General features: G+C 38.3%; 1 protein-coding gene across 2 annotated transcripts in view; it reads left to right on the top strand.

Annotated features, from left to right (window-relative positions):
- WIF1 (WNT inhibitory factor 1) overlaps nt 1–23,644 on the top strand; it is an 85,277-nt gene that overhangs the window by 49,136 nt on the left and 12,497 nt on the right. For both annotated transcript variants that reach the window (XM_068561558.1, XM_068561557.1), the window contains exons 4-6: nt 12,133–12,273; nt 13,154–13,249; nt 20,640–20,735. In XM_068561558.1, coding sequence (XP_068417659.1) covers nt 12,133–12,273; nt 13,154–13,249; nt 20,640–20,735 — 333 coding nt within the window. The remainder of the gene's footprint in view (nt 1–12,132; nt 12,274–13,153; nt 13,250–20,639; nt 20,736–23,644) is intronic.

Genomic DNA, 23,644 nt, shown 5'->3' with positions numbered 1-23,644 from the left:
CAAAGCTCACTATAAAGTACTGACTGTTGATTGCAATTTTTTCAATTTATGATTTATTTTATTTTTTTGCGGAGGGATATGCAGAGGCTTTAAAATCCTGTGTGGTCAAAACTATCTTTTCCTTTGTGATGTTTTTCCTATTACTTTTATGCTTGGAAATTAATTCCTATTCCAGAGAACTGTTAGGTGATAATTTACACATGCTTCTAATATTTTATAAAAATTTATTTTGGCAGTAGTATGAGGTGGGCTCAACCTGAATTATTTTTCTGAATTGTCAACTTTTCCAGTGTAAGAGGTTGGACTGACTCAAGATATGCTCTTTATTTTACAATAAGTTTTTTATAGATAAGGGTTGGTTTTAGAGACTACTGTTTGTTCTAATATTATAATATTTATAGTTCTATAATATATTAAAATAATTGATAGCACAATCCTGTCTCTTAAAAAAGAAGATTAGTCTTATTCTTTTAGAGGAACATTAGAATAATTTGTCAGACATCAAATGAAGATCTCGTTAGGAGCTAATTTTTTTCTTTTCCATTAGGGTTTATTATAGGATATTGAATATAGTTCCCTGAGCTATACAATAGGACCTTGTTGTTTATCTAGTCTATATATAACAGTTTGCATCTGCTAGTCCCAAAATCCCCATCCATCACTCCCCCACACCCCTACCCCTTGGCAACCACAAGTCCGTTCTCTCTGTGAGTCTGTTTCGTATATAAGTTCATTTGTGTCATATTTTAGGTTCCACAGATAAATGATATCATATGGTATTTGTCTTTCTCTTTCTGACTTACTTCACTTAGTATGATCATCTCTAGGTCCATCCATGTAGCTGTAAATGGCATTATTTCACTCTTTTTTATGGCTGAGTAATATTCCACTGTATATATATACCATATCTTCTTTATCCATTCATCTGTTGATGGACATTTAGGTTGTTTCCATGACTTGGCTATTGTAAATAGTGCTGCTATGAACAAAGGGGTGCTTGTATCTTTTCAAATTAGAATTTTCTCTGGATATATGCCCAGAAGTGGAATTGCTGAATCATATGGTAGATCTATTTTTAGTTTTCTGAGGAACCTCCATACTGTTTTCCATAGTGGCCGCACCAACTTACATTCCCACCAACAGTGTAGGAAGGCTTCCCTTTTCTGCACACCCTCCCCAGCATTTGTTATTTGTAGACGTTTTAATGATGGCCATTCTGACTGGTGTGAGGTGGTACGTCATTTTAATTTTGATTTGCATTTCTCTAATAATTAGTGATGTTGAGCATCTTTTCATGTGCCTGTTGGCCATCTGTATGCCTTATTTGGAGAAATGTCTATTTAGATCTTCTGCCCATTTTTTGATTGGGTTTTTTTTTTTTTATATTGAGCTGTATGAGATGTTAGTATATTTTGAAAATTAACCCCTTGTCGGTTGCATCATTTGCAAATATCTTCTCCCAGTCTGTAGGTTGTCTTTTCATTTTGTTTATGGTTTCCTTTGCTGAGGAGCTAATTTTAATTGATGAAATAATCAGGAAATCAGGCACGCTTACAGAGTCCATTTTCAGGTTGTAGTTATCTGCTACTTCCAATGTATCTGTATTGCCACATCCCAGCACTGTAAGAGTTGGGGACTAAATAAGCACAGAGTTTCTCTAATTTCCTGGCATAGGTGCCCATGTGGGTATAGACAGGAAGAGTGTGAATCTGAGTTTCTCTTGGGTCATCCCAGTGCTGCTGATATGACTCACAGCCCTCCCAGAGGATTTACTTCCAATCCAGATGGGTTTAGGTTCTAGGAAGCTCCTATGAAGGCAAAAGGCCTTGGGTTCTGGAGGTACACTCACCTAAGATTTGTAGCCTCAAGGATATGAATATCCCATTCCAGATACATGGGCACCCCAATTCCACTCAGATGATAATGCTAGTACTATTGCATACTGCTACATCATGGAGACAAGAAAGTTCTTAGAATATGACCACCAAATTCTTGGAATAGGGCATTACTCAGTCTCATGCCATGTCACTTGGTGTTCCTTTTTAGTCAAAGATAATTTTCTATAAAATTTTTCTTGATCATATTTGTGCTTTTTCTTAAGAAGTGGTCAGGGGTAAGATAAATACATAGCATGTCTCTCAATTTCCATTTCATATTTTTGAATTTTTCTTTTGTCTTTTTCTGATTATTAAAGAAGTACAAACTCATTTAGCCCATTAAAAGGTATTAATTAATTGCACAGTTATACCTGCTCAACTTAAAATAAATCTTGAATTTTTGGATTTCTAATCAAATGCTTATATCCAAAATCTTCCCATTTTTATCAATTTTTTGTGTCTAGTAAAAAAAAGCTTACTGAAATTCTACTTCTTAGGATATTAAAGCAGTAAGGTTTTGAATATATGATATGAGAATATTTTAATAGGTCATGTTTCGAGAAAACATCATTTGCTAATAATTTAGAATCTTTAATAAAATGTAGAGGAAAAAGTGGATGATACTTTGGACAAGGTGAGACTAAAAAGAACAAGCCTGGGATGAGGTGACTCATGCACATGTGTGCACGTTTATACACACACACACACACACACACATTTTACACGGACAACCCCCCCCCACCCCCCATAGAGATCTTTGGAGGCAGATGTAGGATTTGTTTGCAGAAATGCAGGTGCAAGAAGTTTATGGGAATTTTAGTTCATTTCAGGGCAGTTATTCATTAGCCTCATTAAGCTCAGTCCCCCCAGCGTGAGCAGTGAGGGTAACTTGAATTATTAAAAAGTAACCAAATCAGTGTGTCTTGCTCCTAAGCATCCAGGTACCGTTCATTACTCTGCTGGTCTATTTAATACCCTCAAGCTGCTAAGGTGTTCTTTCATCCTACAGAATCCTATATGCCTAAGCGTTGCATGAAAAAGAAAACTCTTGATCTTTAACAGTTATGAAGTGCCTGCTTTCTGGCATCTGAAGAGAACAAAAACAGGAAATACAAACTGCAGGGTGGTTCAGCAAAATTCCTGAGTTGGATAACGAAAAACAGTTTCCATCAAGCCAAGGCTTTACCTGTTGGCACACTCTTTCTCTGTCATCCCATGAAACCAACAGAGCAGGGGTGTTTCTCAACCAAGACCATCAGGAATCCAATGTGTAGAAATTGTCAAATAGGTGTTAATTCTGGGAGGACCATCTTCTTCCTGTTGACCCCCATCCTTAGCAGAAAGTGAAGCCCAGAGTAGGTACTCAGTAAGTATTTGCTGAGAGAATGAATGGATGACTATTTGTGTTGGATGATTTATATTCATGGAACAGCTTATAATCATGTGGTGTCAAGGATGAGCTCTCGCCCACCTTATTCATCTCTTCCCTTGTTGTGAGGTAGTGGTTTGCATGACCAAGGTTGAGGCTGTATGAGCACCATGCTGGTCTCAGTGTGGAAGAGGTTTTTTTTTTTTAAACATCTTTATGGGAGTATAATCGCTTTATAATGGTGTGTTAGTTTCTGCTGTATAACAAAGTGAATCAGCTATAAATATACAATTATCCCCATTTCTCCTCCCTCTTGCGTCTCCCTCCCACCCTCCCTATCCCACCCCTCTAGGTGGTCACAAAGCACTGAGCTGATTTCCCTGTGCTATGCAGCTGCTTCCCACTAGCTATCTGTTTTACATTTGGTAGTGTATATATGTCCATGCCACTCTCTCACTTCGTCCCAGCTTACCCTTCCCCCTCCCCGTGTCCTCAAGTCCATTCTCTACGTCTGCGTCTTTATTCCTGTCCTGCCCCTAGGTGCTTCAGAACCTTTTTTTTTTTTTTTTTTAGACTCCATATATATGTGTTAGCATACGGTCTTTGTTTTTCTCTTTCTGAGTTACTTCACTCTGTATGACAGTCTCTAGGTCCATCCACCTCACTGCAAATAACTCAATTTCGATTCTTTTTATGGCTGAGTAATACTCCACTGTATTTATGTGCCACATCTTCTTTATCCATTCATCTGTCCATGGACACTTAGGTTGCTTCCATGTCCTGGCTACTGTAAATACTGCTGCAATGAACATTGTGGTATATGACTCTTTTTGAATTATGGTTTTTCTCAGGGTATATGCCCAGTAGTGGGATTGCTGGGTCATATGGTAGTTCTATTTTTAGTTTTTTAAGGAACCTCCATACTGTTCTCCATAGTGGCTGTATCAATTTACATTCCCACCAAGAGTGCAAGAGGGTTCCCTTTTCTCCACACCCTCTCCAGCATTTATTGTTTGTAGATTTTTGTTTGATTATGGCCATTCTGACTGGTGTGAGGTGATACCTCATTGTAGTTTTGATTTGCATTTCTCTAATAATTAGTGATGTTGAGCATCCTTTCATGTGTTTGTTGGCAACCTGTATATCTTCTTTGGAGAAATGTCTATTTAGGTCTTCTGCCCATTTTTGGATTGCGTTGCTTGTTTTTTTAATACTGAGCTGCTTGTAAATTTTGAAGATTAATCCTTTGTCAGTTGCTTTATTTGCAAATATTTTCTCCCATTCTGAGGGTTGCCTTTTCGTCTTGTTTATGGTTTCCTTTGCTGTGCAAAAGCTTTTAAGTTTCATTAGGTCCCATTTGTTTATTTTTGTTTTTATTTCCATTTCTCTAGGAGGTGGGTCAAAAAGGATCTTGCTGTGATTTATGTCATAGTGTTCTGCCTATGTTTTCCTCTGAGAGTTTTATAGTGTCTGGCCTTACATTTAGGTCTTTAATCAATTTTGAGTTTATTTTTGTGTATGGTGTTAGGGAGTGCTCTAATTTCATTCTTTTACATGTAGCTGTCCAGTTTTCCCAGCACCACTTATTGAAGAGGCTGTCTTTTTTCCAGGCTGTCTTATTGAAGAGGCTGCCTCCTTTATCAAAGATAAGGTGACCATATGTGTGTGGGTTTATCTCTGGGCTTTCTATCCTGTTCCATTGATCTATATTTCCACTTTTGTGCCAGTACCATACTGTCTTGATTACTGTAACTTTGTAGTATAGTCTAAAGTCAGGGAGCCTGATTCCTCCACCTCCGTTTTTCGTTCTCAAGGTAGCTTTGGCTATTCAGGGTCTTTTGTGTTTCCATACAAATTTTGCAATGTTTTATTCTAGTTCTGTGAAAACTGCCATTGGTAGTTTGATAGGGATTGCACTAAATCTGTAGATTGCTTTGGGTAGTATAATCAGTTTCACAATGTTGATTCTTCCAATCCAAGAACATGGTATATCTCTCCATCTGTTTGTATCATCTTTAATTTCTTTCATCAGTGTCTTATAGTTTTCTGTGTACAGGTCTTTTGTCTCCCTAGGTAGGTTTATTCCTAGGTATTTTATTCTTTTTGTTGCAATGGTAAATGGGAGTGTTTCCTTAATTTCTCTTTCAGAATTTTCATCATTAGTGTATAGGAATGCAAGAGATTTCTGCACATTAATTTTGTATCCTGCTACTTTACCAAATTCATTGATTAGCTCTAGTAGTTTTCTGGTAGCTTCTTTAGGATTCTCTATGTATAGTATCATGTCATCTACAAACAGTAACAGTTTTACTTCTATCTTTTCCGATTGGATTCCTTTTATTTCTTTTTCTTCTCTGATTGCTGTGACTAGAACTTCCAAAACTATGTTGAATAATAGTGGTGAGAGTGGGCAACCTTGTCTTGTTCCTGATCTTAGTGGAAATGGTTTCAGTTTTTCACCATTGAGAACGATGCTGCCTGTGGGTTTGTCATATATGGTCTTTATTATGTTGAGGTAAGTTCCCTCTATGCCTACTTTCTGGAGGGTTTTTATCATAAATGGCTGTTGAATTTTGTCAAAAGCTTTTTCTGCATCTACTGAGATGATCATATGGTTTTTATCCTTCAGGTTGTTAATATGGTGTATCTCATTGATTGATTTACGTATATTGAAGAATCCTTGCATTCCTGGGATAAACCCCACTTGATCATGGTGTATGATCCCTTTAATGTGCTGTTGGATTCTGTTTGCTAGTGTTTTGTTGAGAATTTTTGCATCTATGTTCATCAGTAATACTGGCCTATAGTTTTCTTTTTTTGTGACATCTTTGTCTGGTTTTGGTATCAGGTTGATGGTGGCCTCGCTGAATGAGTTTGGAAGTGTTCCTCCCTCTGCTCTATTTTGGAAGAGTTTGAGAAGGATAGGTGTTAGGTCTTTTCTAAATGTTTGATAGAATTCACCTGTGAACCCATCTGGTCCTGGGCTTTTGTTTGTTGGAAGATTTTTAATCACAGTTTCAATTTCAGTGCTTGTGATTGGTCTGTTCATATTTTCTATTTCTTCCTGGTTCAGTCTCGGAAGGTTGTGCATTTCTAAGAATGTGTCCATTTCTTCCAGGTTTTCCATTTTATTGGCATATAGTTGCTTGTAGTAGTCTCTCATGATCCTATGTATTTCTGCAGTGTCAGTTGTTACTCCTTTTTCATTTCTAATTCTATTGATTTGAGTCTTCTCCCTTTTTTTCTTGATGAGTGTGGCTAATGGTTTATCAATTTTGTTTATCTTCTCAAAGAACCAGCTTTTAGACAACCCTCAGAATGCGAGAAAATATTTGCAAACGAATCAATGGGCAAAGGATTAATCTCCAAAATATATAAACAGCTCATGCAGCTCAATATTAGAAAAACAAACAAGCCCATCAAAAAATGGGCAGAAGACCTAAATAGACATTTCTCCAAAGGAGGCATACAGATGGCCAAGAGGCACATGAAAAGCTGCTCAACATCACTAATTATTAGAGAAATGCAAATCAAAACTACAGTGAGGTATCACCTCACACTGGTTAGAATGGGCAGCATCAGAAAATCTACAAACAACAAATGCCAGAGAGGGTGTGGAGAAAAGGGAACACTCTTGCACTGTTGGTGGGAATGTAAATCGATACAGCCACTATGGAGAACAGTATGGAGGTTCCTTAAGAAACTGAAAATAGAATTACATATGACCCAGCAATCCCACTACTGGGCATATACCCAGTGAAAAGCATAATTGAAAAAGACACTTGCACCCCAATGTTCATTGTAACACTGTTTACAATATCCAGGTCATAGAAGCAACCTCAATGCCCATCAACAGATGAATGGATAAAGATGATGTGGTACATGTGTACAATGGAATATTACTTAGCCATAAGAAGGAACGAAATTGGGTTATTTGTAGAGATGTGGATGGACCTAGAGACTGTCATACAGAGTGAAGTAACCAGAAAGAGAAAAACAAATATAGTATATTAATGCATATATTCGGAATCTAGAAAAATGGTACAGATGAACCAGTTTGCAAGGCAGAAATAGAGACAGAGATGCAGAGCACAAATGTATGGACACCAAAGGAAGAAAGCTGGGGGTGTGTTGTTGTTGGTGGGATGAATTCGGAGATTGGGATAGACATATATACACTAATACGTATAAAATAGGTAACTAATAAGAAGCTGCTGTATAAAAAAATAAATAAAATTCAAATTAAAAAAAAAAAAAAAAGAACCAGCTTTTAGTTTTATTGCTTTTGCTATCGTTTCCTTCATTTCTTTTTCACTTATTTCTGATCTGATCTTTATGATTTCTTTCCTTCTGCTAACTTTGGGGTTTTTTTGGTTCTTCTTTCTGTAATTGCTTTAGGTGTAACATTAGGTTGTTTATTTGAGATGTTTCTTGTTTCTTGAAGTAGGATTGTATTGCTATAAACTTCCTTCTTACAACTGCTTTTGCTGCTTCCCATAGGTTTTGGGTCATCGTGTTTTCATTGTCATTTGTTTCTAGGTATTTTTTGATTTCCTCTTTGATTTCTTCAGTGATCTCTTGGTTATTTAGTAGTGTATTGTTTAGCCTCCATGTGTTTGAATTTTTTACAGATTTTTTTCCTGTAATTGATATCTAGTCTCATAGTGTTGTGGTCGGAAAAGATACTTGATACGATTTCAATATTCTTACATATACCAAGGCTTGATTTGTGACCCAAGATGTTATCTATCTTAGAGACTGTTGCATGAGCGCTTGAGAAGAAAGTGTATTCTGTTGTTTTTCGATGGAATGTCCTATAAATGTCAATTAAGTCCATCTTGTTTAATGTATCATTTAAAGCTTGTGTTTCCTTATTTATTTTCATTTTGGATGATCTGTCCATTGGTGAACGTGGGGTGTTAAAGTCCCCTACTATGATTGTGTTACTGTTGATTACCCCTTTTATCGCTGTTAGCATTTGCCTTATGTATTGAGGTGCTCCTATGTTGGGTGCATAAATATTTACAGTTGTTATATCTTCTTCTTGGATTGATCCCTTGATCATTATGTAGTGTCCTTCTTTGTCTCTTGTAATAGTCTTTATTTTAAAGTCTATTTTGTCTGATATGGGAATTGCTATTCCAGCATTCTTTTGATTTCCATTTGCATGGAATATCTTTTTCCATCCCCTCACTTTCAGTCTGTATGTGTCCCTAGGTCTGAAGTGGGTCTCTTGTAGGCATCATATATACAGGTCTTGTTTTTGTATCCATTCAGCCAGGCTGTGTCTTTTGGTTGGAGCATTTAATCCATTTACATTTAAGGTAATTATTGATATGGATGTTCCTATTACCATTTTCTTAATTGTTTTGGGTTTGTTATTGTAGGTCTTTTCCTTCTCTTGTGTTTCCTGCCTCGAGAAGTTCCTTTAGCATTTTTGAAAGCTGGTTTGGTGGTGCTGAATTCTCTTAGCTTTTGCTTGTCTGTAAAGCTTTTTATTTCTCCATCAAATCTGAATGAGATCCTTGCTGGATAGAGTAATCTTGGTTGTAGGTTTTTCTCCTTCATCACTTTAAATATGTCCTGCCACTCCCTTCTGGCTTGCAAGTTTCTGCTGAAAGATCAGCTGTTAAATTTATGGGGATTCCCTTGTGTGTTATTTGTTGTTTATCCCTTGCTGCTTTTAATATTTTTTCTTTGTATTTAATTTTTGATAGTTTGATTAATATATGTCTTGGCGTGGTTCTCCTTGGATTTATCCTGTATGGGACTCTCTGTGCTACCTGGACTTAACTATTTCCTTTCCCATCTTAGGAAAGTTTTCAACTATAAGCTCTTCAAATATTTTCTCAGTCCCTTTCTTTTTCTCTTCTTCTTCTGGGACTCCTATAATTCGAATGTTGGTGCGTTTAATGTTGTCCCAGAGGTCTCCGAGACTGTCCTCAATTCTTTTCATTCTTTTTTCTTTATTCTGCTCTGTGGTAGTTATTTCCACTATTTTATCTTCCAGGTCACTTATCCGTTCTTCTGCCTCAGTTATTCTGCTATTGATCCCTTCTAGAGAATTTCTAATTTCATTTATTGTGCTGTTCATCACTGTTTGTTTGCTCTTTAGTTCTTCTAGGTCCTTGTTACATGTTTCTTGTATTTTCTCCATTCTATTTCCAAGATTTTGGATCATCTTTACTATCATTACTCTGAATTCTTTTTCAGGTAGACTGCCTATTTCCTCTTCATTTGTTTGGTCTGGTGGGTTTTTGCCTTGCTCCTTCATCTGCTGTGTGTTTCTCTGTCTTCTCAATTTGCTTAACTTACTGTGTTTGGGGTCTCCTTTTCGCAGGCTGCAGGTTCGTAGTTCCTGTTGTTTTTGGTGTCTGTCCCCAGTGGCTAAGGTTGGTTCAGTGGGTTGTGTAGGCTTCCTGCTGGAGGGGACTAGTGCCTGTGTTCTGGTGGAGGAGGCTGGATCTTGTCTTTCTGGTGGGCAGGTCCATGTCTGGTGGTGTGTTTTGGGGTGTCTGTGACCTTATTATGATTTTAGGCAGCCTCTCTGCTAATGGATGGGGTTGTGTTCCTGTCTTGCTAGTTGTTTGGCCTAGGGTGTCCAGCACTGTACCTTGCTGGTCGTTGAGTGGAGCTGGGTCTTGGTGTTGAGATGGAGATCTCTGGGAGATTTTCACCGTTTGACATTACGTGGAGCTGGGAGGTCTCTTGTGGACCAGTGTCCTGAACTTGGCTCTCCCACCTCAGAGGCACAGGCGTGACACCCGGCCAGAGCACCAAGAGCCTGTCATCCACATGGCCACAAGAGTCTTCCAAATTATTCTCCTCTGGATATCAGTCAATAAGGTAACTGCTGGTCATCACAATGCATATTCAGAAAAATCCACGTTTTACTCCTGTGCTCTTTTTCTTGTTTTTGCTAGCAATTAATATCATGAACAGGATACCCATTCACAAATGACAAGTTCACCATAAAAGCAGATAATTCCATACAGCTCTTCCCTACAAGACTGCCTCCAGTTAGTTCTCAAAGTGCCTGATTGTTCAGTGAAGATACAATCCAGGTGCAGAGCAGGGGAAAAAAAGAAAACTGGGAGAAAAAAGAAGAGGCAGATAGAGAAGGAGAGACTGATAGAGGAGAGGGCAGGAAAAAAGGGAAGACATTTTTTAAAAACAAGGAAAGAAAAGGCCAGTAAGTAAGGAAGTCTGTGAGCTCTACGACAAGAATTGGAGTCTTGCTTTTTGCAAATCTTCTGTATCCATGTAGCCTTTCAGATCCCCTTGGTCCCCAAGTAAAATTTCCAGATCCGGGATGCAGCCATAAGAAAGAATCCTATGTATATTTCACAAGTATCCTGCAATAACAGATCCAACGGGGTTTTCCTTGTACAGTCCTTTGCTTCCTTTTGAAATGGAAATCCCTACTATGGATTTTTGTATTTTGTAAATTTGCATTTTCATATATACGATTTCATTAAACCAAGGTTTTCAGTGGGGACAATTATACTTTGGGACTTCAGAAACAAGTTTGATTTTTTTTTCTCTTTTTATTTCTGTTAAAATATCTGGGTTTTTTCATCATTTAATTATTTATAATGCTCAGATCTCAAGATTCAGGAGAACTGGAAACCCATGTTATTTGGAGAAGAGCACAGTAATGAACACTGACAATGCCAAAGCCTTGAGAGTGGTTTCTGGTTGCCAAGCACGTTAAGAAGATTGTATGACCAACTGGTGTGCAGTGCATTATGGAAAAGAGCACACTGATTTCTAGCTCATTTCTTCTTGTAAAACTAGGGGAAAGGTTTATGAAAACTCTGAAGGGAAAGGACTTTTCTTGGCATGGTACGATTTTCCCAAGCTTGGCAGTAACCATAACCTGCCATACAGAAACAAAATGAAACAGAATTTCATATGTATACCTCTTAGCAATATTTGTTCTATTCATAAGGAAGAACTGGAGTCTAGTGAGCTAGATCAGTCTTCTCCAGTGGATACGTTAGGATAATCCAGTGGATTTCAGAAATTTATGAAGTAAGCCTCTCAGCCAACGACTTGAGACAATTTCCACCCAATGATTTGTGGGTATTTCACAGCTGAAGTTGTGGACAACTCCTCGCCATCTCTGTACAGCAACACTATTAGTTCCCACTCTCTGCTTAGTCTACACCTACATACCCCAAGTGATCATCAGTTTCACTAAAAGGAAGTGGCTCCTCTTTAGGAACCTAAACCATTAGATATGTCTATTGTGAGATTACTTCATCACAGCAAACTCTCTTCTAGATCCCCAAGATATGGACACTTCTCAATATTAACAAATAGCCTGAGAAAACATTAAATTTATTAACTCAGTCCAATGATTGGGGTCTAGTCTGAGTTGTAGAATTTTTCCAAAGAACATATTTTGTCACTTTCAAGCACACAGAGTAAAAATAAACCAGTGGGGTGTTGCTTATAGGGCTTTATTTAATAGATTCTGCAGTGTTAACTTTTAGCTCTTTTTGAATTATATGGAGGCTGGTGAAGGCGTTCACAAAGTTTCTTCCCCTAATTAATCTATGCTACCTTTACTTTTTAGAGAACATTTTACCATCTTTTTTTTCAAGAGGGTACATGTTCAGACTATGAACAAAAATATCCCCAATTTCATATTAGTAGGGTACAAATTAATTAGGGTCATTAATTCTCCACTCAGCATGGTGTACACGTTCTGTGGAGAATGCCCAGATAATAAAAATACAGTCCCTACTCTAGTGGAGACACAAGCATATCTGATGACAAAACGTGAACATTTTTGCTTTGTTCTTTGTTTCTCTTACCAAGATTTCTGTAAAACTGGGATCAACTAGATAAACTGTTTCTCCATACCTTCTTTTTCTTTAGTTGTTCAAGTTGGTTTTCCATGTCTCGGCAAACAAGATGGAGTGGCAGCGTTTGAAGTGAATGTGATTGTAATGAATTCTGAAGGCAACACCATCCTGCAGACTCCTCAAAATGCCATCTTCTTTAAAACATGTCAACAAGGTAATCAGTGATGGTGATTCCAGAGAAGGCTCATAAGGCTTCCAGGTGTGATTTGGGCCAAAAATTGTAGCTAGATAGATAGATAATTATTTTGTATAATTAAAACCACACCAGTGGGAGGAGGGGTAAACGTAGGATCCAGTAATAGTACTAAGACAGACTTTCTCTGCTTTGACTGCACTCACAATTTTAGGAACTCCAGTACCCTTCAAAATGCCCTGTCTTCCACCTCTCTTCTTTCCCTCCTCCAACACAATCTTTGGGAGTCCCCAACCTCATAGCAAGGGTGTCAGTCATCACCAGCAACTACTACGACCCATACCCCCTGCCAAAAGCTTGGTGCTTTTGACTTCCAAAGATCATGCCAGTGATCTGCAAAGGTACCTCTCCACCACAGCCCTGATACCCAGTTAAGCATGAAGGCTTTCCCATGCTGTCTCCTTTCCCATCCTGATATAAGCTCTTCCAGCACAGAATTTAAGCTCTGGAGGCTTTCAGTGCCCTAAAGATGTACCAAAAGGTCATTCCCCCCTCTGAAAATGAATACTGAGGGCAATATCCATCATTCTGTTTCAGTGTGAATTTAAGGAGGTGCAGTAGATTGATGGGTGGGAGGAATGCAGAACATAAAGCTTGCTTTGCCTTCTTCCACGAGCTCCCTACTGTTGGAAGTAGGATTGAGAGGCAGTATCTTACTTTCATGAAGACTTAGTGAAGTACAGGCAGTGTAGAGAGAATGAAGTGGAAGTACTGGTATTCAATAAATTATGATAATTGGTGTGCTGGGGAAAAAGTGACTGTTAGCCTCTTCATGCTCCCTGTAATTCACGCAACATGATTTGAAAGCTTTCTAAATAAACCTTGTTTCTCTTTGGTGAAGCTGAGTGCCCAGGAGGGTGCCGAAATGGAGGCTTTTGTAATGAAAGACGGGTCTGCCAGTGTCCTGATGGATTCTACGGACCTCACTGTGAGAAAGGTAAGAACAGAGACAGCCAGCTTCCCTGCTTGCTTCCTAATGAAATGGGTGTTACACAGGAGCCCCACATGTATTTTTAACACATCACCTGAAATTATTTTTCTGGTCACATTGTAAGAATTTGTGCAGTCTTAAAAAGCCACAGAAAAGCTATTGGAAAGTATTCTTCTAGGAGTGGTTTTCTGTTAAATCCAATATGTGGTGACAGGAGCAGAAAACTGGCACAGTGTCTACATTCTTTGTGGCCCCTTTCACTCTCCTCCACCCCCCTCCGCAATTCACTATTATATATACTGTGCTTTAGCATAATCTTATGAAAGTTTTGAGGTTTTTTCCCTCCACTAAAATCGGTTTTAAAAAGCTAGTATTATGAGTGATTTGAAAGTATCTACTCCAATTAAAAGTAGCTTGTTCCACAATTAAGTCTACACCTGAGTTATGAAGGTGCTCTAGGCAAAAAAAAAAAAAAAAAAAAAAAAGGATGAAATCATTTGTGTAGTAAATATATATATTTTGGTGAAATTACTACTAAGAAAGCTATATGAAAAAAGAGATGAACATGAAAATGTTTATTAACCACAAAGGTGTCTAAACCACAAGCTTATTTGACCAGAGTAAGCAAAATATTTTTCATCTTCAAAAAATAGATTTTTTACTTGTTTGCATTGATTTTTTTCTTTATTTTATTTTCTTAATTGAAACATAGCTGGTTTACAGCGTTGTTAGTTTCAGGTGTACAACAAAGTGATTCAGTTATATATATATATATATTTTTTCAGATTCTTTTCCCATATAGGTTATTACAAAATATTGAGTATAGTTCCCTGTGCTATGCAGTAGGTCCTTGGGTATCTAGTAGTGTGTGTATCTGTTAATCCCAACCTCCTACTTTATCCCTCCCCCACCTTCCCTTTCTCCTTTGGTAACCATAAGTTTGCTTTCTATGCCTATGGGTCTGTTTCTGTTTTGTATATAAGTTCACTTGTATCTTTTTTTTTTAGATTCCAAATATAAGTGGTACCATATGATATTTGTCTTTGTCTGTCTAGCTCACTTCATTTAGTATGATTATCCCTAGGTCCATCCATGCTGCTGCAAACGGCATAATTTTATTCTTTTTATGGCTGTAATATTCCATTGTATGTGTGTGTGTGTGTATATATATATATATATCTCACATCTTCTTTATCCATTCATCTGTCGATGCACATTTAAGTTACTTCCATGTCTTGGCTATTGTAAATAGTGCTGCAGTGAACACTGGGTGCAATTTACATTCCCACCGACAGTGTAGGAGGGTTCCTTTTTCTCCACACCCTCTCCGGCATTTATTATTTGTAGAATTTTTGATGATGGCCATTCTGACCAGTGTGAGGTGGTACCTCATTGTAGTTCTGATTTGCATTTCTCTAATTAGTGATGTTGAGCAGCTTTTCATGTGCCTCTTGACCATCTGTATGTCTTCTTTGGAGAAATGTCTATTTAGGTCTTCTGCCCATTTTTTGATTGGGTTGTTTGGTTTTTTGATATTGAGCTGCATGAGCTGCTTGTATATTTTGGAGATTAATCCTTTGTCAGTTGCTTTGTTTGCAAATATTTTCTCCCATTCTGAGGGCTGCCTTTTCATCTTGTTTATGGGTTCCTTTGCTGTGCAAAAGCTTTTAAGTTTAATTAGGTCCCATTTGTTTATTTTTTTATTTCCATTACTCTAGGGGATGGATCCAAACAGATATTGCTGCAATTTATCTCAAAGAGTGTTCTGCCTATGTCTTCCTCTATGTGTATTACAGTATCTGGTCTTACATTTAGGTCTTTAATCCATTTTGAATTTTTTTGGTGTATGGTGTTAGAGAATGTCCTAATTTCATTCTTTTACATGTAGCTGTCCAGTTTTCCCAGCACCACTTATTGAAGAGACAGTCTTTTCTCCATTGTGTAGTATTTCCTCCTTTGTCATAGATGAATTGACCATAGGTACATGGATTTATTTCTGGGCTTTCCATCCTGTTCCATTGATCTATGTGTCTGTTTTTGTGCCAGTACCATACTGTTTTGATTACTGTAGGTTTGTAGTATAGTCTGAAGTCAGGGAACCTGATTCCTCCAGCTCCATTTTTCTTTCTCAAGATTGCTTTGGCTATTCGGGGTCTTTTGTGTTTCCATACATATTTTAAAATTTTTGCTCTAGTTCTGTGAAAAATGCCGTTCGTGATTTAATAGGGATTACATTGAATTTGTAGATTGCCTTGGGTAGTATGGTCATTTTAGCAATATTGATTCTTCCAACCCAAGAACACAGTACATCTTTCCATCTGTTTGGGTCATCTTCAGTTTCTTTCATCAGCATCTTATAGTTTTCAGAGTACAGGTCTTCTGCCTCCTTAGGTAGGTTTATTACTAGGTATTTCATTCCTTTTGATGCGATGGTAAGTAGGATTGTTTCCTTAATTTCTCTTTCTGATCTTTCATTGTTAGTGTATAGAAATGCAACGGATTTCTGTGTATTAATTTTGTATCCTGTAAATTTACTAAATTCATTGATGAGCTGAGTAGTTTTCTGATAGTGTCTTGAGGATTTTCTGTATATAGCATCATGTCATCTGCAAACACTGACAGTTTTACTACTTTTCCAATTTGGATCCCTTTTATTTCTTTTTCTTCTCTGATTGCTGTGGTTAGGACTTCCAAAACTATGTTGAATAAAAGTGGCAAGAATAGACATCCTTGTCTTGTTTCTGATCTTAGAGGAAATGCTTTCAGCTTTGCACTGTTGAGTATGATGTTAGTTGTGCATTTGTCATATATGGCTTGTATTATGTTGAGGTATGTTCCTTCTATGCCCACTTTCTGGAGAGTTTTTATCATAAATGGATGTTGAATTTTATCAAAAGCTTTTTCTGCATCTACTGAGATGATCATATGATTGTTATTCTTCAATTTGTTAACGTGGTGTATCACACAGATTAATTTGCGGATATTGAAAAATCCTTGCATGACTGGGATAAATCCCACTTGATCACCGGGTATGATCCTTTTAATGTATCATTGGATTCAGTTTGCTAGTATTTTGTTGAGGATTTTAGCGTCTATGTTCATCAGTGATATTGGCCTGTAATTTTTTTTTTGTGTGTGGTATCTTTGTCTGGTTTTGGTATCAGGGTGATGGTGGGCTCATAGAATGAGTTTGGGAGTGATCCTTCCTCTGTAATTTTTTGGAATAGCTTCAGAAGGATAGGTGTTAACTCTTCTCTAAATGTTTGTTAGAATTCACCTGTGAAGCCGTCTGGTCCTGGACTTTTGTTTGTTGGAGTTTTTGCATCACAGATTCAATTTCAGTACTGGTAATTGGTCTGTTCATATTTTCTATTTCTTCTTGGTTCAATCTTGGGAGATTGTACCTTTCTAAGAATTTGTCCATGTCTTCTAGGTTGTCCATTTTATTGGCATATAGTTGCTTAGTCTCTTATGGTCCTTTGTATTTGTGGTGTCAGTTGTAACTTCTCCTTTTTCATTTCTAATTTTATTGATTTGGGCCCTCTCCCTTTTTTTCTTGATGAGTCTGGCTAAAGGCTTATCAATTATATTCATCTTTTCAAAGAACCAGCTTTTAGTTTTATTGATCTTTTTTATTGTTTTCTTTGTCTCTGTTTCATTATTTCTGCTCTGATCTTTATGATTTCTTTCCTTCTACTAACTTCGGGTTTTATTTGTTCTTCTTTCTCTAGTTGCTTTAGGTGTAATGTTAGGTTGTTTATTTGAGATTTTTCCTGTTTCCTGAGGTAAGCTTGTATCATTATAAACTTCACTCTTAGAGCTGCTTTTGCTGCATCCCATAGCATTTGGATCATCGTGTTTCCATTTTCATTTGTCTCTAGGTATTTTTTGATTTCCTCTTTGATTTTTTCAGTGATCTATTGGTTATTTAATAGCATGTGTTTTTTGCAGTTTTCTTCTTTTAGTTGATTTCTAATCTCATGCGTTGTGGTCAGAAAAGATGCTTGATATGATTTCAATTTTCTTATATTTACTGAGGCTTGATTTGTGACCCAATATGTGATCTATCCTGGAGAACGTTCATGTGTATTTGAAAAGAATGTGTATTCTGAGGCTTTCAGATGGAATGCTTTATAAATATCAGTTAAGTCCATCTGGTCTAATGTGTCATTTGAGACCTGTCTTTCCTTATTGATTTTCTGTCTGGATGATCTGTCCATTGATGTAAGCGGGGTGTTAAAATCCCCCACTTTTACTGTGTTACTATCAATTTCTCCATTTATGTCTGTTAACGTTTGCCATATTATTGAGGTGCTCCTATGTTGGGTGCATATATATTTACAATTGTTATTATCTTCTTCTTGGATTGATCCCTTGCTCATTATGTAGTGTCCTTCTTTATCTCTTGCAACAGTCTTTATTTTAAACTCTATTTTGTCTAATATGAGTATTGCTACTCCAGCTTTCTTTTGATTTCCGTTTGCATGCAATACCTTTTTCCATCTCCTCACTTTCAGTCTGTATATGTTTCTAGATCTGAAGTGGGTCTTTTATAGACAGCATATATACAGGTCTTGTATTTTTATCCATTTAGCCAGTCTGTGTCTTTTGGTTGGTGCACTTAATCTATTTACACTTAAAGTAATTATCAATATGTATGTTCCTATTGCCATTTTTTAAACTGTTTTGGATTTGTTTTTGTAAGTCTTTTTTCTTCCTTTTCTCTTTTGTTCTCTTCTCTTGTGATTTGATGACTATCTTCAGTGTTGTGTTTGGATTCCTTTTTCTTTTTTGTGTGTGTATATATTATAGATTTTTGGTTTGCAGTTACCATGAGGTTTTGATATATCAGTCCATACACATACACAATTGTTTTAAGTTACTGATCTCTTAATTTCAAATGCATTTCCAGTATCCTGCATTTGTACTCTCCTGTTCTCATGATTGCTGGTTTTGATATTGTATTTGTGTGCAGATGATTTCCTACCTTTACTGTATGTTTGCCTTTACTGGTGACCTTTCCCATTTCATAATTTTCTTATTTCTAGTTGTGGCCTTTTCTTTTCCACCTAGAGAAATTCCTTTGGCATTTGTTGTAAAGCTAATTTGGTGGTGCTGAATTCTTTTAGGTTTTGCTTGTCTGTAAAGCTTTTAATTTCTCCATCAAATCTGAATGAGAGCCTTGCTAGGTAGAGTATTCTTGGTTGTAGGTTTTTCCCTTTCATCACTTTAAATATACCATGCTACCTTCTTCTGGCCTGCAGAATGTCTGCTGAAAAATCAGTTGATAACCTTATGGGGATTCCCTTCTTTGTTATTTGTCACTTTTCCCTTGTTGCTTTTAATATTTTATCTTTATCTTTAATTTTTGTCAATTTGATTAGTAGATGTCTTGGTGTGTTCCTCCTTGGTTTAATCCTGTATGGATCTCTCTGCACTTTCTGGAGTTTCCTCCAGAAACTGTTTCCTTTCCCATGTTAGGGAATTTTTCAGCTATTATCTCTTCAAATATTTCCTCAGGCCTTTTCTCTCTATTTTCTCCTTCTGGGACCCATATAATGCAAATACTGGTGCATTTGATATTGTCCCAGAGGTCTCTTAAGCTGTCCTCATTTCTTTTCATTCTTTTTTCTTTATTCTGTTCCACGGCAGTGATTTCCACCACTCTGTCTTCCAGCTTACTTGTACGTTCTTCTGCCTCATTCATTCTGCTGTTGATTCCTTCTAGTGTATTTTTTCATTTCAATTATTGTATTCTTCAACTGTTTGGTTGTTTTTTATATTTTCGAACTCTTTGTTAAAAACTCTTGTAACTTCTCGTTCTGTGCATCTATTGTTTTCCTGAGTTCTTGGATCATCTTTACCATCATTACTCTGAACTCTTTCTTGGGTAGATTGCCTATCTCCACTTAGTTGGTCTTCTGGGGTTTTATCTTGTTCTTTTGTCTGGAATATATTCTTCTGCCATCTCATTTTGTCTAAGCTTCTATTTGAATTTTTATATATGTGGTAGGTTAGTTATGTTTCTTGACCTTGGAGAAATGGCCCTCTGTAGGGGATTTCCTGTGTGTCTCAGAAGTACACTCCCCTCTCATTGCCCAGGGGCCAGGGACCAGCTGGTAGATTCTGACCTGTGTTTGTGGACTTAGTTCTGCAGCCTGCTGGATCATAGTATTCTTGCTTCTGGTGTCTGCCCCCTGGTGGGTGAGGCTGGTCTAGAGCCTTGTGCAGGCTTCCTGGTGGGAGGGGCCAGTGCCTGCTCACTGGTGAGTGCAGCTGGGTCTTGGCCCTCTGTTGGGGAGGGCCATGTTAAGGGGTATGTCTGGAGGTGGCTGTGGGCTCAGGAAGTCTTTAGGCAGCCTGTCTGCTGATGGGTGAGGCTGTGTTCCTACTCTGTTTGTTGTTTGGCCTGAGGTGTCCCAGCACTGGAGCCAACAGGCTGTTGGGTGGGGCCAGGTCTTGGTGGCAAAGTGTCAGCCTCCAGGAGAGCTCATATCAATGAATACTCCCTGATACCTCTGCCACCAGTGTCCTTGTCCCCGGAGTGAGCCACAGCTGCCCCCCGCCCCTGGAGACCCTTCAAAACTAGATGAGTCTGGCCCAGGCTCCTATGAAGTCATTACTTTTGCCCTGGGTCCCAGTTACACAAGAACTGGTGTGCACCCTCCAAGAGTGGAGTCTCTGTTTCCCCCAGTCCCGTGGAGCTCCTGCATTCAAGCCCTGCTGGCCTTCAAAACCAACTGCTCTGGGGGTTCCTCTTCCCGATGTCAGACCTCCAGGCTGGGGAGCCTGATGTGGGACTCAGAATTCTCACTCCTGTGGGAGAACTTCTGCAATATAACTATTCTCCAGTTTATGGGTCACGCACCTGAGGGGTATGGGATTTTATTATATCACGAGTGTGCTCTTCCTACTGTCTCGTTGTGGTTTCTTCTTTATGTCGCTGGATGTAGAATATCTTTTTTGGTAGGTTCCAGTCTTTTTATCGATGATTGTTTAGCATTTAGTTGTGATTTTGGTGTGCTCGTGAGAGGAGGCGAGGTCAAGGTCCTACTCCGCCATCTTGTCCTGACCTTCATCTGCACTGATTTTGAAACTGGAAGATTGAGGAAATAAGGCAAGAAAAAATATTTACAGTCTTAAGAAGACCACATCTTAGTTAAAATAATGATTCTGTGCAAATTTTAATTCTCTTCTATGAAATTGGTTGAAAAATAGCCTATTTACTGCATAAAAATAATTTTTAATATAGCAAACTTGTATCTCTAAAGAGTGACTACTTTAGTGTCAACTACAAAGCTTGAAAATACAGACCTGTTGTATTACTGACATTTCCAAAATGGTCCTGCTCGCAAAACCCTATTTGGTCTTAATCAGAATTCTCTCTCCCCATTAGCCCTGTGCACACCACGATGCATGAACGGCGGGCTTTGTGTTACTCCCGGTTTCTGCATCTGTCCACCTGGATTCTATGGAGTCAATTGTGATAAAGGTAACTTTCTAAGAACAAGGTTCTTTTTACTTTTTAAATGTTTGATTAAAAGACGTATATTTACTATATCATCACTCTTCATAACAGCTCTGTAAATAGGATGTATCACTTCACTGGCTGCTATAACTTTTTTGTTGTTGTTATTTTTTATATAAATTTATTTACTTATTTATGGCTGCGTTGGGTCTTCGTTGCTGTGCACAGGCTTTCTCTAGTTGCGGCAAGCGGGGGCCCTCTTCGTTGCTGTGTGCAGGCTTCTCATTGCGGTGGCTTCTCTTGTTGCGGAGCATGGGCTCTAGGCACACGCGGGCTTCAGTAGTTGTGCCATGCGGGCTCAGTTGGCTGCTATAACTTTAACCCCAAATTTTAGTGTAGCTTAACACAGGACAAGTTTACATTTGCTCACAGAATGCTCCAGTGCAGGAATACTTGGTCAGTGGGCAGGGCGGTAGGGTCCCAGGTGCCTTCCATCAGTGGTCCTGCCTTAGAACTTTGGAGCTCTCCAGATCCAGCCAATGAGCAGAGAAAGAAAGACTGGAGTAGGTACTGCTTAAAAAACAAACAAAAAAACAAAACAAAGAAAAGCCCAGAAGTGACCTCCAAAACTTCAACACCTATTCCATGGATAGGAATTAGCTCCATGATCCTACCTGGATGCAGCCAGGAGAAACGGTCATCCCTGGTTGGACAACCGTCTCCCAACGACAACTTTATGGGAGGGGAGCATGGATTTTTGCGAACAGTTAACTGCTCCTTCCCCATTGGGGTTTCGGTATGTCCCAAGTTAGTTTTATGGGTGAGCTTCAGAGACTGAACTGAAACAATCTCTTCCAAATTGCCTGACCTAGAAGTTCACTGATCCCGAATTTAATTCTCTGCTCACAGATCACATCCCTGAGAGATCAGGATCCTCCTTCCTGTGATGCTGCATCATAGCCAGATTTTACTCTCAGAAAGTGGATTCAAATGTGGCTCTAAAATAGTACTGAATGACTCATACTCTTTACAGGACACCTGTCTATTTTGCACAGTTCACATCTTTTATGGAAAAAAATTAAATTATATCCTTAAAGTGTATTTAATGAAATTATCCTTGTGTCCAAAATGCTAATTGCATGAGTAGGGCCCGGTTGTTTTTAAATAACTACTTGCCTCAACATAAAATGATGTGTTATTTTAGAGAAGTGTCTCTTTAGTGCCAATGCAGATAGCACCAGTTAAGATTGAAATGAGCAGCTTTTTAACAAAGAAGGAAAAGCTAAAGGAAAGAGGCCTTAATATGAGTCAGAATAATCATTTATGGTTGTCTGTTGCTTTATGATATACAAAGTACCTTCATACAATTACCTAACTTTACTCTCAACCATCTTTTGAGATATGTAAAGCATCATCCATCTCAATCTCAGCTAAGCAAAATGAGGTTTATAGAGCTTGAGTAGCTTGGCCCAAATTCACACCCTCCACTGTACCATGTTGCCACTCAGGCTACCTGTTTCACATCCTAGATCCTCTACCAGTGACTGCGCTTCTGGGCAGAGAACCTCATCTCTGTGGGCCATGCTTTTCCCAACTCTAAACTGGAAATTAAGCCATTGACGCCTGGTTCCCCCACCTCTATGCTAAATGAGATCATGTGTGAGAGCATCTCTACCTTTTAGTTGTAAGTGATCTTCTAAAACTACAGCATGGGAGTGAAAATAATTTTAAAATTTTATGTTCATAAAGATTGAGCACTAATGACACTGATAATAATAGCCAGTGAATAAAATTCTTTCTTGTGAAGCTTCTTTGCATTTGTCTAAAGGTAGCCTTCAGTATCTCTGCTACTTCACAACTGAGCAGAAGTTGATTCTTGAAGCAGAATTAAACTCATATTGTCTCAAATCTATTAGGAAATAGAGCAAATCCTTCAGAGACTTGGATGAAGAATGAATGTATTATCAGGTTTAGAAAGACCATTTGTGAGGCCTGCTTATGTAGATGAGGCTGTTACTGGTGTATCTGCACCGTGGACTGTCAGTTGTAATGTTTTTCTTACGCTATGGTGTCACAAACGCTGCATGGTCCCTGTTGAAGGAAAAGATCTATGTGTATTCCCGTTTCTTTTACGTTTGTAATATTTTACCTTTCAGATGAAAGATTTTCTTACTTGTTACACTCCAGTAACTTTTTTTATTCTTTTGGGAAGTCTGTTGAAATTCCACTTGGTTTCCCCAGAGATCTGGGAACATTAAAAAATAATGTTTTTTACTCCCTCAACAAAAAGATGCATTTATTAACCAGGAGGGAGTGTAGAGCTTCTGAAAAATGGTTTAATTACTGGCATGGAGCTAGACCTTAGCCCTACATATTTGAAGAAACACTAAAGATTAACTTTTATTGGCTCTCGGGACATCTGTTGCAAACTTTAACAGTTGAGTAGTTAAACACTGGCCTAGCAAACCCTCAGCCCCAGTGAAAGTTACTTGGTGTCTCTGGCTCATTTTCTGAGTCAAGAATCATTGCACATGCGACTTCCCTGGTGGCACAGTCGTTGAGAATCCGCCTGCCAATGCAGGGGACACGGGTTCAATCCCTGATCCGGGAAGATTCCACATGCCGTGGAGCAACTAAGCCTGTGTGCCACAACTACTGAGCCTGAGCGACTACAGCCCGTGCTCCACAACGAGAAGCCACCGCCACAAGAAACCCGCGCGCCGCAACGAAGAGTAACCTGTGCTTGCCACAACTAGAGAAAGCCTGCACACAGCAACGAAGACCCAATGCAGCCAAAAATAAATTAATTAACTAATTAATTAAAAAAAAAAAAAGAATCATTGCACAACAGAAACGTAGAGAAGCTTGGTCCAGATGGTAAAGTATTATGCAAATACTAAGGGTGTGGCCAAATTCAATAATCAGCTTTGTCA

This window comes from Eschrichtius robustus, chromosome 13 (genome assembly GCF_028021215.1).
Source record: "Eschrichtius robustus isolate mEscRob2 chromosome 13, mEscRob2.pri, whole genome shotgun sequence".
NCBI lineage: Eukaryota > Metazoa > Chordata > Mammalia > Artiodactyla > Eschrichtiidae > Eschrichtius > Eschrichtius robustus.
Note: the sequence above shows the minus strand (reverse complement) of the source record. Positions and strands in the feature narration are given on the sequence as shown.